Below are 15,613 nucleotides of genomic sequence, written 5' to 3' on the forward strand. Positions count from 1 at the left end.
ATCATTAAAGTCTGGGGGACAAACGTGGTTCAGTCCCCCCTCTAGAATTGCTCTAAATTTCAACTGTTGGCACAATGCAAGGCTGAGATTGGATCCAGCAGCCCCCAGCACCCCAGAGGAAGTTGGGAGCTCAGGGGGACCACCCCCCTTTCCCAACCCCCAGTGCCCAAAGACCCCCATGGGACCGTCCATCCCTCCAGACCACCCCCCTTTTCCACCCCTCTTCCTGTTCCTCCCACTTTTCCATGGTCCCCTCAATCCCCAGCCACCCCAAGATCAGTTTTGGGATCTCAGCCCCCACTTTTTCCCCCTCTCCCACCCCTTACACATCATTCCCCCAATCCCCAGCCCCCTCCTGCTCACTTTGGGGGTCCCACCCTCCCCTTTTCCCCACTCTTCTGACCTCTCCCACCCATTTCCCATCATCCCCCAATCCTCAGCCTCCCTCCCCCTCCACTTTTGAGGGTCCCACTCTCCTCTCACTCAATTTGGGGTCCCACCACCCCTTTTATCCCCTCTGACTCACTGACCCCCCCCTTCCCAACACTCCCTCTCACCCGAGAGCTCCTCGCCTGCAACGGGGGAGGCTCCCAGTATCACCAGAGCCCATGAAAGTCCCCCAAAAAAAAAGTTAGGTGGAGTCCTGGATGGACTCTGAGTGGGTTTGGGGGTTCCTTGGGGGCTGTGGGGTGTTTTAAGGGGGTCCCAGCGCACTTTGGGATGTGTTGGATGCCGTGTTGGGGTGCAGATGTCCCCCCAAAGCCCCCCCAGAGTAGGGTGACACAAGGGGGGGGCACAGAGGGGTCCCCATTCCTGATCCATCCTGGAGCAACCACACTGGGGGCAACTAGGATCAGAGTGGGAGCAGCTGGGCCCCTGCTGGGCTCATACTTGGACCAGACTGGGAATGACTGCAATAATACTGGGAGTATGGGAGAGGGACTGCAACCATACTGGGGATGACTGGGATCAAACTGGATTCATTGAATCCACTGGAAGTGTCTGGAATTTACTGGGATCATTGGTGGGGACTGGAGTCATAGTGGGATCATACTGGGAGGAACTGGGACCATGCAGGGACAAGTGGCATCCTCCAGGCAGTGCCTCCCCTTTCTGAGGAGAGAGTTAAAAAAACCCACACCCCCCCACAGCCTTTGGAGGGTCTTCAGCTTGGAATGTGGATCTGCTGGTTGGTTCTTTTGTGTGGGTGTCATGGTTTGAGATAGTCCCAAAATCCAATTCCCTAGCTCCATCCCCCCTCCCACATCTCAATCCAATGTGAGATGGGTTTTTTCAGACAAAACACACCAGACTCAAAGTGGGGGAAAGGGAATATATTACAATGACTGTACAAATAAATATAACATCACATTATACACACGATCACAGCTATCTCTACCATGACATATAGTATTTACAATGGACCAGATCTCTTCTCCCCTCCAAATAAAAGTCCAGGAGGGAAAGAAGGACAGATCCCTTCCAGTCCTTAAGCAGCAGCATCTTCTGAGGCAGCAGCCTGTCTGTCTTCTCCACATGCAGCAGCTGTGGCTGGATTTCTGCCAGCACTCACATGGGAGATATCCAAACTCTCCCTCGGCCCCCTTGACACAGGCAAAGGGGTCTTCCGTGGGCTTCGTAACCCCAGACAAGGTCGTTTCACCACGTCATATCACGAGACACAGGGGGGTCTTCGTGACGGTCTGGTATCTCTTGCAGGGCCTCTGTGCCCTGTCTCTCAGGTCGCCACCGTGGCAGCAGTGCAAGGGGGGAGCCAAGGTCAACTCCCCCTGCATTCCATCTGGCCGTCCCAGTCCAGCTCCAGGACGCTCTTTTGAGCTTCTTAGCTCCTCTCTCTCTGGTGCTGCATGTCTAAAACTTTTCTCCTTAATAGGAGTCTATGTCCCTCTTCTCCAAGAGGGTCTCCAAGGGAGTTTTGGGGAATCTGGTACAGTCTTACCCCAAACTCTGTGTCTCAGCTGCTGGCTCTCTTTCTCCTCCCTTTCCAGGAGTCTTCTCTGCAGTGCTGCATGTTGTTTCTGCTGCTCCTCTGGTTCAGGTCCTTATCTCTGGCTCTCTGCCACCGTTTCTCTGGTCAGCGTCGGCTGCTGCTCTGCGTCCATAGAGAAAACATCTCCCGGCATAACTACAGGCACCTAGCCCAGCTTTATGCTGTTCCAGGTCCCTGCAGCCCCCCAGCCAAGGGCTGGGAGGCCCCAGAGGGCCCAAGGGGCTTGGAGCCCCTTCCTCGTGGCTCTACAACATGGCCACCTCTCCTACAACAACCAAAACTACAACTCATCTCTTCCGGTCTGGTTGTGATATGTTTACATTTCTGCAGGAGCACCCATTGGGCAGAACTTCAGAATTTCCAAGGGTTTCCACCCCTTGGGGTCTACCACTTTTCTTTAGCCTCTGGGGGAAAACAAGGTCCAAACCACGACACTATGACTCAGTGCCGTCATCATTCTGCCAAGGATATCCTGATGAACCCGTCTGTCACCGCAGTGTCAGGTGATAGCCCTGACCAAAAGGGGACAGGGGGAGGTGCAGAACAACTGTCCATAAGTGTCCCTTGGCTCAGGGGATACGCAGGGCAGCAGGGATCCGTGCTGGTCCCCTTTCCTCCTTTCCCCTTCCAGGTGACACTGGCCAAGGCCCCAGCACCTGCTGCCACGAGCTGTACACAGCTCCCCTGATGTTCAAGGTCTGACAAGCTTAATAAAACAGCTCCCACCAGAGGTTTGGTCTGATCCCCCTGATCGGAGGGGAAACCGTGTCTATGGGGGAGGAAGGCATGCTTTCTGCACCTCCTTTTTGTACCTCATCAAAACCACTTCAAGATTTGGACAAAAACCAAAGGATAAGCGACCAAGAAGGCTCCTGATAGTCTTAAACAAAGCAGATGTTGGATCCTGATTGCTCCCTTTGAGCTAGAATAGTCCCATTCCCTGTCAGAAAACTGCCTGAAGCCAGACACAGTCCCATGGAGAGCTCAGCCCTGCACTTGGCCACTGGAGCTGTTCTACAGCTCACACCGCCTGACAGGGTGGCAACAGAGCCCCTCTGCTCCCTGTAGCTCAAAGCTAGTGGGCTCTGGGCACAAAGGGGTGAGGCCAGGAATGGGCGGGGGAATCCAGAGCAAGGGGCTACGGGGATCGTGTCGCTACTCTGAAGGGGACCTTCCATGGGCAGTCAACGGTATTTATTTGGGAGCGGGCCGTAGGGGTGCGTGGGGAGAGCTCTCGACTCTGCAGTTCCTCACGTGTCTGACAGGGCGTCTTGGGAGGCACTGCAGTTCCCCCAGCTGCTCCAGATCCATAGCACTGAGATTTCCTTCTTTCCTTCCCTTCTTCCCTCCCCAGGGTCTCCTGTGGTGTTCTTCTGGCATTGGGTGTAGCAGGAGCCACCCCCAGGGCTCTGCATGGGGCAGGCTGGGTTGTGGCAGTCTAAAAATGTGTAATTAATAAGGAAATTGTAGATTTTGCATATAAGTTGTTGTATTGTATTGTACTGTGCGTATGTTCTGTCCTTTCATTGGTTGATACTTGACGCAGTACCGTATAGGGTTATGTTCAGCCCCTATCTCCTAGGATTGGTTGTAATTTGCATGCTCCGCCTAAACCCCATCTTCTGTTCCAGTGCCTTCCTTACCCACGTTATTTAAGGCTGGAGCCATTTTGCGCAGTGCTTTTTGTGCCCTTTTGTTCCTCCCTTTAAGCAGTTCAGTTGCCCCGCTACTTTTATAACAAAATCGCCTTACCAGCTGCACCCAGAAAAGTTGGGGAGGTCTTTATTCAAGCGCTGACCTCCACACTGGGTGGTACCTGCTACTCCTCAGGTGATTGGACAGAGCCATTCGTTGGTGTGAGTTTGGCATTCCCCACCCAAAGTGCTACAGGAGTGCCAAGCTATTCTGAGGAATGGGGAGTTGTTACGAAGACTTGACCGGAGCCCTGCTTAGAGGGGCTGGGAGAGGTCCAGCAGCATGGAGTGAGCCTGGCCAGTGCAGAGGGGCCCCGAGCAGGAGATGAAATCTCTTGCAGAGAGGCGCCACTTGCCACAACAGCAAACGGGGAAATCTTCCTCTCCCTTCAGGTCAGAGGTAGAAGTGGATGTGATCAGTGGTGTTCAATCCCCCTGCAATGTGGAGGTGGAGATCCAAACAACCTATAAACAGACTGGCTCGAGCAAGGAAAGGCTGGGATGCTGCGACAATTATTGTGGCATGGTACTAAGGCAGGCCTGGTAAATCCAGATCAGATGCTCTGGCACCTCTGTTAGGAGGCAAAGTCATCCCAAGGGCTGGAGGCTTCTGCCCAGATGATGTCAGGAGGGGCTGCACTCACTGGTGTCTCTGAAGGTGTGAATCTCTCTGGGATTCTCCTGGTTCTTGTGCCATTTCCCAAACAACATGGGCAGGAGGAGGACTTTGCTGTCGCTTGTGGGAGAAACCTGCCTCTGGCTTTAGAGTGTTTTGAGAAAGTCCAGCTCAGACCTGCTTCATTTTCTAATGAGGGAAGTTGTCTTCCTCCATAGGCTGAAAAGGCCAGGAGCAAGTTACCATGTGTGTACATTCCCATACTTTCCTTTTGCTGTGCATAGGGGCTTTGGTCCCGTGGAAATGCATGGGGCAGAGGACAGGGGACCTTGGGATCAGGTGGCAATCTTGGCTACTGGAATGTTTCAGGATTCTTGTCTGCAAGCTGCAGTTGAGTGCGTCGTATCCCTACTGAACCAGAGATGCTCCCCTGCCGCTCCCATCAAGTGGACTTGCTTTTGGGGGTCTTGTATTTCTTTCTTATTGTCTTTCACGAATCCAGGGAAGAATGTGTGCGATTTTCTGGTTCTTCCCCTCACCTAATCCCCTAGCTGCTTTTTGGAAGGCCTCTTGCAGAACCTGATCCTGAAGCAGTGCTTTCAGGGTTACCCAGGGACTCTGAGAAACTGGAGGGGGAGAGATCACAGATTCAGGGCTGCTTGTGGTCAGGGACTAACGGAATGGCAAGCAGCTGGCTCACTGGAGAGAGATATCCCATTTCTAGCTAAATGAAGCTAAATCTCTTATCCACAAACTTGTGATTCAAGTCCAGGCAGTTCTGTCTAGACTGGCCAATGGGGCTGATGATGCCTGAGACCAAATCTTCCTTCCTGGGGCATTTCAAAAGAGCCAGCCATACTGAAATCAGGAGCTTTTCTACATGTGCTTGATGAGCTCAGCTGCCTCAACATCTGTAAGTTTTCTTTTTTCAGACCCCATTGACGATGTGCATGGTGACCTCCTGGGATCCCATGGCAAAATGAACCTTCTTTGCCCCTGCGACTGTAGCATCTTCCCCTTGCACTCCCTTCCTGGAGCAGTAGGTGCTGGCACAGCAGCCCTTCATCTCCAAGGAGTCCCCAGGGTTGTGAGGGGGGATGAAGCTAGGTGGACAGCAGATCGCAGTCAGAGGCCATGGAACAGGTTGGACATGAGCTTGGGGAGACCAAGTGAAGTTCATCCCATATTAAAAGCCTCTATGGCCCATGAGGAGACAGCGAATCTCCCTCTGGAGAGCCTAGGTCAGGAATATACCCGCATCCATCATCCTAACGTCTCTGCATCTTGTTTGCAGACAAACCTCCTGTTAAAACTGCCAGAGCTTCCAAGCTGACTGCAGGCAGCAGTTGTAGAGCCCACGGCACCAGCTCCTAGGTCAGCAAGGAGTGCCTTTCAGATGCTGTCTCTCTCCCTTGTAGATCTCTTTGTGCTGCCCCAGTCTTTCTGATCTGCCTCATCCTTGACTTCTCCACCCTGCTCCCTGCCATTGCTTGAGAAGGAGTTATCTGCAATGCCTTTGGGCACCAGGAGCCCAGAGACTGAAGCTTTCCAGCAAGAGCCCCAGGCCTGTACAGCAGCTGTAAATTTCCCTTGTAAGAGCACTATCATCTTTCAGCCCAGTGTTTATTTAGCCTCATTGTCTCTGTTGTACAATGTGGCTGCTTCAGAGAGCCCCTGTGGTCCTTCCACCTCTCTCTGCCTGGCCTGGCTGTCCTCAGGGCATCTTGCCAAGCTCTCATGTGGTGCTGCTGACCCCTGGGCTGGTGTCATATATCTTTTCTAGAAGATGATTTTGTTCAGCAAACGCCCTGTGGAGGACAGCAAAGCTGCAGAGATGAGCCCACATGTCAGGAGAGAGCCTGGCTGTCCCAAGAGCTGGTGCTGATGGGGGCCAAAAGTGCCCCTGGTCTCCCCCCATCCCAGTCAGCAGTGGGCTATCAGGATTGAACTGTGAAGTTTGTTAACTCCTCGGCAGCATCCCTGTGGGGTGGGGAAGACAGGGCAGGGGAGCGGCTGGATGGTGAGAGAAGGGCTTCCAGGTGTTCTGGATGAGATGTAGCAAAGCCATGGGGGCCATGTGCTGCTGCAGCCCAGCCTTCCTGGGTGCACTTCAGGAAAAGTGTTCTAAGAAAGACCTTCCCTCAAAGCAATGGCCTTGGGTTTTCTGGCTGCTTTTCCCAGAGGAAGCAGCATGTCAGCAAAGGAATCAAAGCTCAGGGGATTTCCAGTGAGAAGGACACTGGGAGGAGTTGGGTATGTATTCTTCCATCCCATAAAATGAGAACAAATGGGCCGGAGTGAGAGGTGAGGGATTTCCAAAGTCTGCTCATCTCTGATGTCTCCCCTCCCTGGCATGGAGGGATCCAGAGCCTCCGGTGCAGACCCGAAAGCTGTGCTGCACATCCTGAAGGTGATTGTCCTGCTTCTGGTCAGGACAGTGTTAATTTGGGCAGTATCCAGGAGGGGGCACAGCCAGGACATAGAGGTTATTCCTCATTTTGTCAAGGATGGGGGAAGGGGTCTCTTCCAGGTTGTGTGCGTGGTGGCAAAGTTGGGCACCAACTGGTGAGCAATCACGTGTGAGTCATTTGCCTCCCTTGTACACTCTGTTATTAGTATTGTTTCTGTTACTGTTCTGTTGCTGTACTGTTTTCTTATTTCATTGCCGTTTCCAGTAAGTTGTTCTTATCTCAGCCTGCGATCTTTACCTTTTGTGCCTCCAATTGTCCCGTCCAGCCTGCCTCAGGATGGAGGGGGAGTGGGAAGGAAAGGAGGAGTGGGAAGTGAGCGAGTGGCGCACGATTTGCATGGTTTCAGTGAGAACACTAAATTATGGAACACCCGTCTTAAACACATCATCGTGGCTGGGCTTCTCGAACGAAGATTTCAGAAGGCTCTATCCACATTTGTTACAAGCACGCTGGTGGCTTAGGAGGCCAATGCGAGATAGACATATCCGATTGCAAAAGGCACAGCAGAAAGACTCCCTAGGTGGTATCTTCTGCAAGACATGATTCTTTCTGCCTTGTCTTTTCTCCTCAAGAGTGATTCTGCGTGCGTTCTCAAAGGAAACAGCAGCGTTAGAGATGGTGTGTCTCCAGGCCTCCCGATTTGAGGCCAGAGTAGACCAGTTCTGTTGATTGATATGGCCGAGGCTGAGATGTTTGTAGCTATAATTGTCTACAACGTGGAATAAATAATTCTGATTACAGTATTTTAGTATTTCTTATTTTATTATTTTAATAATATTTCTTATAACATTACTATCTATTGCTGAATATATATAACATGTAATAATGTATTATAAAGTATTACTTCTCTCTATATTTCTATATGATATTTCTATATATATTTCTATATTTCTATATATACTTCTCTCTATATATATTCTATATTTCCATATATATGTCTATATTTCTAATAATATTTCTATATTATTATAACTCTCATCTTCTTAGCTAAATCATTCACTCATGTCTGAGAAGGCGTGTCGAAAACAAGGATGCCTTGGCTAATAAACGCAGTGCTAGTCTTCCGTTCTGCTTGAGCCAGGGCCATAAACCAACGCCATCATTGCCAGAGTGCCCTGAATGCTTGTCTGACGTGAATCTCTGGGGCGTGGAAACCCTCCTCTTCTTCTCTGAAGGGCGGTAGTCTGTGTGCTGCACAATCTCTACTTAATATATGTTTTCTAAGCTTTAATATAATTACTTCAACACTGCTTCCAAATACTGCACTATGTTTCTAGCTATAATTATCTACAACGTGGAATAAATAACTCTGCTTAAAGTATTTTAGTATTTACTGTTTTATTATTTTAATAATATTTATTATACTATTACTATCTATTGCTGAAGATATATAACATGTAATAATGTATTATAAAATATTACTTCTATATTATATTTCTATATATATTTCTATAGTTCTATATATATTTCTATATATATATTCTATATTTCTATATCTATTTCTATATTTCTATATTATATTTCTGTATATATTTCTATATTTCTATATCTATTTCTATATATATATTCTATATTTCTCTATATATTTCTATATATATATTCTATATTTCTATATATATTTCTATATTTATTCTATATTTCTATATATATTTCTATATTTCTAATGATATTTCTATATTATTGTAACTATCATCTACTTAGATAAATCATTCACTCAGGTCTGAGAAATGTAGAAATGTCTCGAAAACAAGGATGCCTTGGCTAATAAACGCAGTGCTAGTCTTCCGTTCTGCTTGAACCAGGGCCATAATCCAACGCCATCATTGCCAGAGTGCCCTGAATGCTTGTCTGACGTGAATCTCTGGGGCGTGGAAACCCTCCTCTTCTTCTCTGAAGGGCGGTAGTCTGTGTGCTGCCCAAACTGGCTGTGGCAATCACAGCCCCGCCATGTTGATCTTCTCTGCTTTCTCTGCCTCTGTCGGGTTTGCTCCCGAGCAGCCCGGAGCATGAGAGCCTGCTTGGAGCTGGCTTTGGAGGGCCCTGGAACTGCAGTATTCACTAAGACTTGGTCACAACGTGCAGGACTTGTTCTCTCCCTCTTTCTCTTCCGCAGTGAGCGGTCATAGTCTGTGTACTGCACAAACCGGCTGCCAAGGTTGTAAGTTCCCCGCACAGATCTGCTTGGCTCCCTCTGCCTCAGCAAGGTTTGCTCCTGAGCAGCCCTGGGAGCGGGAGCCCACCGGCAGATCCTCTTGGAAGGCCTTGCAGCTGTGCTATCCCTAGGACCACGGTCACGACTTGGAGGACCAGTTCTTCTCTCTGAAGCGTCCTCATAGTCTGTGGTGTCCCCAGAGCAGCTGCGGAGATCCCTGCCCCACAGAGGGAATCTGCTGCGGGACCGCTCCCTGCCAGTGTCCTTCATGCCCTGCCAAGAGAGCTGTGGAGAGTTCCTGCCCTTTTCTCCTGAAAGGATCAGAGCAGTGGGGAACCCCTACAAGTTCTGGGACAGGACAGTTTAGGGCCTCCAAAAGGCTCTTTTGGAGGGCTACTAAGACCAAAAGGCCAGAGGCGCACAAAAGGGATGGATCCAGGTGGGATGCTTTGAGAGGGAGCAGCGTTGTGGCTGTGAAGAAAGGTGCGGTGTGTGAGGGACAAAAGAGAAATGCTGAGATCCCAGAAAGAAATCCACTCTTCCTCTGATGCCCTGACCCATGACCCCAAAGTTACCTTAGTCCTACCAGTCAGAGCCTGTGGTCCAACAGAGCCCGCCTGCTTGCTGCTGGCCACACACTGACTGAGGAAGGAAGGGGCATGTGATGGTGCCAGTGAGGAAGAAGGCCTTTCTCCAATTCTCAGATCAGAGCATCTGGAGAAAAACAAAAGAGTGATCTCAGTTTAGAGCTGTTGTTGCAACCTCCTCTGGGGTTCAGTCATTTTCTCAGAGAGGCTTCTATGACAGAGAGAAGACTTAACCAAGGACACTAATGGGAAACTCAGCTAGGGTCTTCCCACCAAGTTTGCCTCTGTCCCAACAAAAACCTCATCTCTATACCTCCCACAACCTCCATTTCCTGAATTCACAGACTTGTTTGGGTTGCAAGGGACCTTTAACTTTATCTTGTTCCACCCCGCTGTGGTGGGCAGGAACACCCTCCACTATTCCAAGGTTTCTCCAAGCCCTGTCCAACCTGGCCTTGAACACTTCCAGGGATGGGGCCCCCACAGATGCTGTGGCAACCTGTGCCAGTGTCTCAGCACCCTTACAGCAAAGAATTCCTTCCCAATATCTAGTGTAAACCTGCCCTCTGTTAGCTGAAAACTGATAGCCTTCATCCTGTCACTACATTCCCTGACAAGTGGTGCCTCCCCATCTTTCCTGGAGGTCCTCTTTAAGTCCTCTTATCTACAAGAGTCAACATCAGAGACCAGGCAAGTAGCAGATTCCATCCGGGCCGCAGCCTGAAGCCCAGTAAAGGACAGACACGGAGTAGTTCAGATTTGACAGCACTGAATGATGCAGGTAGTAATTTCATTTGATGAGAAAAACACTCCGGAAGGTGAGAAGCACAACTGCAAATGAGGCAAAGGAAATGTATTCTGAACCTATTTGAATCCTGGTTATTACCTGGCATAGAACAGCAGGTAGGCTTGCTGCCTGAGAACTGTGTCAATGGAACAGAGCTGCACAGATTCATCGTCCATCCGGTACCACAATCCATTGCTGGCCTGTAAAAAAAAGGCAAGGATCTCTCCATGGTTTCTCTCCAAAAACACAGGTAGGAAACTGCCAAACCGAGAGCATGTCAAAACAAATGCAGTCCAGCCACTAAGGAGGCCTTCTGCCCCAAAACTTTGGCTGTCAGTAACACTGACAAGAAAGTTTATCTTCCCCAGCACACATTTTTCCCCATTGGGAAGGAAGTTGCTCTTTTACCTTTGTGTAGCAGAAATAGTGTCCTCCATGACAGCTGACACCACTGTGCACCAGGACAGCATATAAGGAGTAGAGGAGTGCTTCTCCATCTGCCTGAGACATGTATGGGCGAAGATCCAAGTACTCCGGATACTCTACAACCTATGGAGAGACCAAGAGGGCTCAGAAATGACCCTGGTCTGTGACATGAAATAGCCTACCAAGGGCAGGGGCCAGTCCAGGGGTATCAATACATCTCTGGGGCTCATGAGCACTTGGTTTTCCATAAAGCAACATAACATCGTTTGGGTGGCAGGAAACCCTTCTCAGTCAAAGCAGCCCTATCAGAGCACAGTGCTTGCCTGTCTTCCCACAGGAACTTTCCACTCCCCAGAAGGGACCCCAAAAAACCCAACACAAGCAGCTTGTGACAAGCATACTGCTTTAGGAAATCTGCTTCTTGAAGAGAAAGCTGCACACCAATAGTGTACACACCTTGCTGATCTTGCCACCAGTGAAGCAGTCAAACCTCTTCAGACACACAGTGAGAACCTTGGGTGCACAGTGGACAGTGAACCTCTTAGTGGCGGCAACATTCTTCTCACACCTTGAAACCAAGCACAGAGCACAGCGCTGAAATGCACCCTATCTTCCACCAAGGCAGTCAGACAACCTTTCTTGTCTCCTGCATCCTTATGCTATTTTAAGGCAATTCGGTGCCATATTTAAAACAAACAAACAAACAAACAAACAAACAAAGAAAAAACCCCAACCCCCCTCCCCCAAAAAACCAGACAAACAAAACTGTGTCTCATCAGTGTGCAGTAAACTTCCACGAGAAGATGACTTCTGCTCAATGACTTGTAGCCCCCTCACACAGAGTCTCGTGTTAATATGTTGTTAGTAATCATCTTACTTGCTACATTTAAAGCAGTTTTCCCCATCCAGGTGCTCCGGTGTTACAAAGTCCTCCAGAGCTGCAGTGAGGGATGAGGCTGCCTGAAGAATTGAGAAATCGGTGCACTGAGCTACAGCAAATGCCCTGGCCCAAACATTTTCCAGGAGCTGACAAGAAAACCCCTGTAGCTGATGCTGAGGAGACCCGCCATGAATCTGCAAGCTGTATCCAGAAGGAGCCAGAAAGAGAGTGTGGTGCTGAACATTTCCCCTGTCCCAGAGGTTCTCAGGGGCAATCAAGAGCTCCCTCTCTGTATCACCTGCCATTGAACTACTGATGTTATGTAGGGTCATCAGTAGTGAAAACAATCCAACCCATCAGCCTGGAAGCCAGACAGGTGTTGAAGGAGGGCAAAGGAAAGAAGGAGGAGGCTATGTCAAGGGTGCAGAGCGCATAATGGGTGCTTGTCCAGCTTCAAGCCAGCACCTACAGAGAGACCAGTGCCATGGGCTCTGCAGGAGGACAACATCCCTTCCCCTTCCCATCCACGACCAAGACCTCTTGTGTTCACAGTATATGCTTTCAGGACAAATGTGTGGACTCTGAAAAGCCTTGCCATGTCTTGAAGCACAACTGCAAAACCTCTTACTTTGATATCCAAGGGGACATCCAGGAAGGCCTCATAGGAATCAGAAATGGCTTTGCAGCTGAAGCAGATGACTGGAAGGAAAAATCAAAATGCCGAGCAATGGTGAGCTGAACGATGGTACTGCTTTGTGCTCATTGTACCTGTCCTGCTAGTCCCAGGGCCAGCTGTTGGGCACAGGCAGACAGAAGGGCACAGGCAGTGCCAAGGAGAGCAGCTGTTGTAGAAACATACCTCTGGATCTCAGAAAGCCTCCAAATATTTGATGGACAATGGTAGTAGATTGAGATGATATGTCCAAGCTGGAAACAAGTCGTAAGACAGAGCATTACTTCCTCCAAGCCCCGGCTGTAGGTTTTCCTTGATGAGGCCACATCAAGGAGTCCAAAGGGCTCAGAACTTTGTAAAGGTAACTTGCTTGTGCTTACTCGTTGCTTGCACTCAGACAAGCTCTCTGCATGGCATTGACAGTACAGCATAAGAAGTCATGGGCATCTTCCTCCCTGCCAAGCTGAAAATGTTCTCCTATGACTAAGAAACAGGAAGTTAGTAGTTGTCTCCTACAGGAAGGGAAGAAAACCTGTCAAAGAACCTGAAATCACATACATCTGAAACCCCTGAGAACAGCCAAAGGCAGGATGGCACTGACTGAACGCAGGACCTTGTTAACATGCGCTTCCATGATGCACATCATGCAGAAGCCTTGTTGGCGACCTGAGGAGGGAGGGAGAGAAGGTCCTCTGGTTAGCAAAATATCCCTAGTGGTGGAATACTCCTCTCCTTCCACTCCCACTCCAGTGCAATATGCCACTCCTCCCAGTGTTTCAGCAAGCAGGGGACGTTTTAGTGCATAGAAAATGTTCTTCAGAGGAATGCTAAACTGAGGTTTTAACTTGCAGGAATAGAGACCCAGAGCTAGAAAGATGTGCCTTCATGAAGAATAAGACAGCTGGACAGGACAGGTGGCTCCTGAGTGTACAAAGAACACAAGTTCTGGGGCTGACAAAGGGCTGCTTTTCTCCTAAATCAAATTTCAGGTTCTGGGAATCCTTGGGATTTGATGAACAGATTCACAGGGAGATGTCCCTAAGAGTACTCACAGGCCTGGCTGTGCTCCCGGGAGAGCAGATAGTTGGCCAGCGGCGGGGTGTATGTCAGGCATTGCAGGACAGCATTAAGGAAGCACGTGTTGCCCACATTGAGGAGTCCTGCTCCAGCACTCTGTCTTTGCTGCCAGACCATGCAAATCTTCTCGGGGGGAAAGAGGATCCTTTGTGGCGGAGTCATTCCCTCGGCAATGACTGCAGGGAAATTCCATTTGAAAAGAGATGAAATGAGCCACAAAGGCATATTTAAACAGTGAGGTCTCTACAGGAGCACTCAGGACCATCTGCTTCAACTGCCAACCCAACAACATCAGGGGAAGCTTAAACAGTGCCATTTAAATTTACTGTTTTGGAAAAATCCATTCCCCTGTTTACGTTGCTGAGAGTCCAACAAACCCACAATCTGGTTTCTGGGCCGCAGGCTACCTTCCTTTCTCAGTAGAGTTCTAGACTGGATTATCAGTGAAGCCATCCCTTTTCCTGATTGTAACTTGTTGAAAACAAGGAAATACTGAGCACGGAAGGTAACCCAAAGGATGGCAGACCTCTCTACGAGCAATGGCAGCTTTCAAAGTCTTATACCTAGTGTCAGAGGAGCGACAAAAGGTGTTTTCCTGGGTCTAATTGTAAACACGGGGGTCAGTTTGACTGCTCTCAGGAAACACCCCAGAGATCACTCTAGGTTGTGAGCACATCATTCTGGGATTTGACCCCCAGCCATGTCAGTTGTCTGTGGCAGTTCACAAAGTCCAAAGCTGCTGGTGAAGCTATTACTCACAGGAGTCGTTCCCTGCTGTGGCCATTGCCTCTCTCAGGAAGAGAGTGCAATGCTTTAGATGACCAAGGATGTCTTTCTCTCCAGAAAGAGAACAGCACCAATCCCGTCACCTAGTTGCAAAGAAATTACTGTAGCTCACCGAAAGTATCAAAACTCTAAATAAACGCAGAACGGCATCCCCCACCAAGTCTTTCAGTGGTGCTCGTAACTGCTGCTGAGCTGCAGCTCACGCCCTTATGATCAGGCGCGGGGCACCAACTCACAGCGGGTTCAAAGGCCCTTTTGAAATGCTCCAATGGACGTTACCTTCTCTGAAGAGGCCCTGCTGCTCTCCTGACACTGCTTCAGCAACAGAGCCCTCTGGCTTTCCCACCTCCTAGGAGTGACCGTCTTTCAGCCACTACTTTAACTGCTGCCTTTGCTGCTCTCCTTTTTCTGCCTCCCTCCCTCCCACAGCAATCAAGGTGGGCTGAGCCCATCCCCTCAGACTACAGTCACCTCCCTGCTTACCTATCCTAGGCTATGGAAAAAAAACCAAGAATCAGCAAACTGGAATTCTAGCCTAGGTCATACCTGGCCAGCCTCTAAAAGTTGTAACAGCTCAGCCTACAGCTAGGAAGGTATAAATCAGCCTATACTTTTATCCCATATACCCTGCTCTATGATCTGGGCCAAAAGTCAAAGCATTACCTTTGAAAGAGGAGGAAAGTTGAGGAGAAATGGTCAGTAAACAATAAACCATCCAAAAAAGGCAGGCACACAAGTAGCAAAGGAAGGAGCTGAGTTATCCCGAAGGCCAACTCTGTCCAACTGATTTTCGTTGGCGCGCTCCTCAGGATACCGGATGGGTGCCACATCTCTGCCCCTTTGTGACATGGGGTCACATGGAACCCCATGGAACCACATGGAACCACATGGTTCCTGGGCACAGGAACCCACATGGCACGTCCGCCAGGTGGAAGCCACTGGACCTCCCCCCGTGCTGGTGGCAAAGGGCTCGTCATCCTCTGACAGAGCTCCCACACCTTCCCTGAGCCACACGGCCTGAGGAGTAAAAGCCTGCTCAGGGCTGTAACTGAGCCAGGTCACAGCTTTTCTGGCCCCCAAGACGCTGAGGGTTTCACTGCCACTCCTATCAGGGAGACTCTTAGCAAAGCACCTGGACTCTTATGGGTTCATTTCCAATTAATTTCATCTGCCCCCAGGGTACAACCATGGGCTGACCCTGAACTGGGACTGCCAAAGGAACCCTTCAGAGGCTGCGCTGGGAGGACCTTGGCTGGCTGCTGGCCCCCGCCCAGCTGCTGTCTTGTCCTCAAGCTCTGAAAACGTTCCGGGATGGCTTTTTAGCAGCTTCACATTTACTCCTGCCGCTAGGGTTGGTCAGGTTTTGATCAGCCGCAGCTTTAGCCAGACTCCCACTCTGGATGGTGAGGGCAAGCAAAGTAATGCCCGAGCTGGATGCCCGAAGTCTAAAAGA

General features: G+C 49.7%; 2 protein-coding genes across 3 annotated transcripts in view; both read right to left on the bottom strand.

Annotated features, from left to right (window-relative positions):
* The window catches only part of LOC135404424 (class I histocompatibility antigen, F10 alpha chain-like), a 538,949-nt gene that overhangs the window by 422,460 nt on the left and 100,876 nt on the right, over window positions 1-15,613 (bottom strand). The gene's annotated exons all lie outside the window — the stretch shown is intronic.
* LOC135405990 (ubiquitin carboxyl-terminal hydrolase 42-like) lies at window positions 10,474-15,001 on the bottom strand (the record flags this gene model as incomplete). Its single annotated transcript, XM_064640502.1, has 11 exons — window positions 14,824-15,001; window positions 14,134-14,243; window positions 13,350-13,550; window positions 12,856-12,963; window positions 12,678-12,780; window positions 12,484-12,551; window positions 12,253-12,323; window positions 11,622-11,704; window positions 11,201-11,312; window positions 10,727-10,867; window positions 10,474-10,518 (listed from the first exon to the last, which is right to left on the bottom strand). Coding segments are annotated over exons 2-11 (957 nt in total), but the record flags the coding sequence as incomplete, so codon positions are not given.

Source organism: Pseudopipra pipra, chromosome W (assembly GCF_036250125.1).
Source record: "Pseudopipra pipra isolate bDixPip1 chromosome W, bDixPip1.hap1, whole genome shotgun sequence".
In the NCBI taxonomy this organism is placed as follows: Eukaryota; Metazoa; Chordata; class Aves; order Passeriformes; family Pipridae; genus Pseudopipra; species Pseudopipra pipra.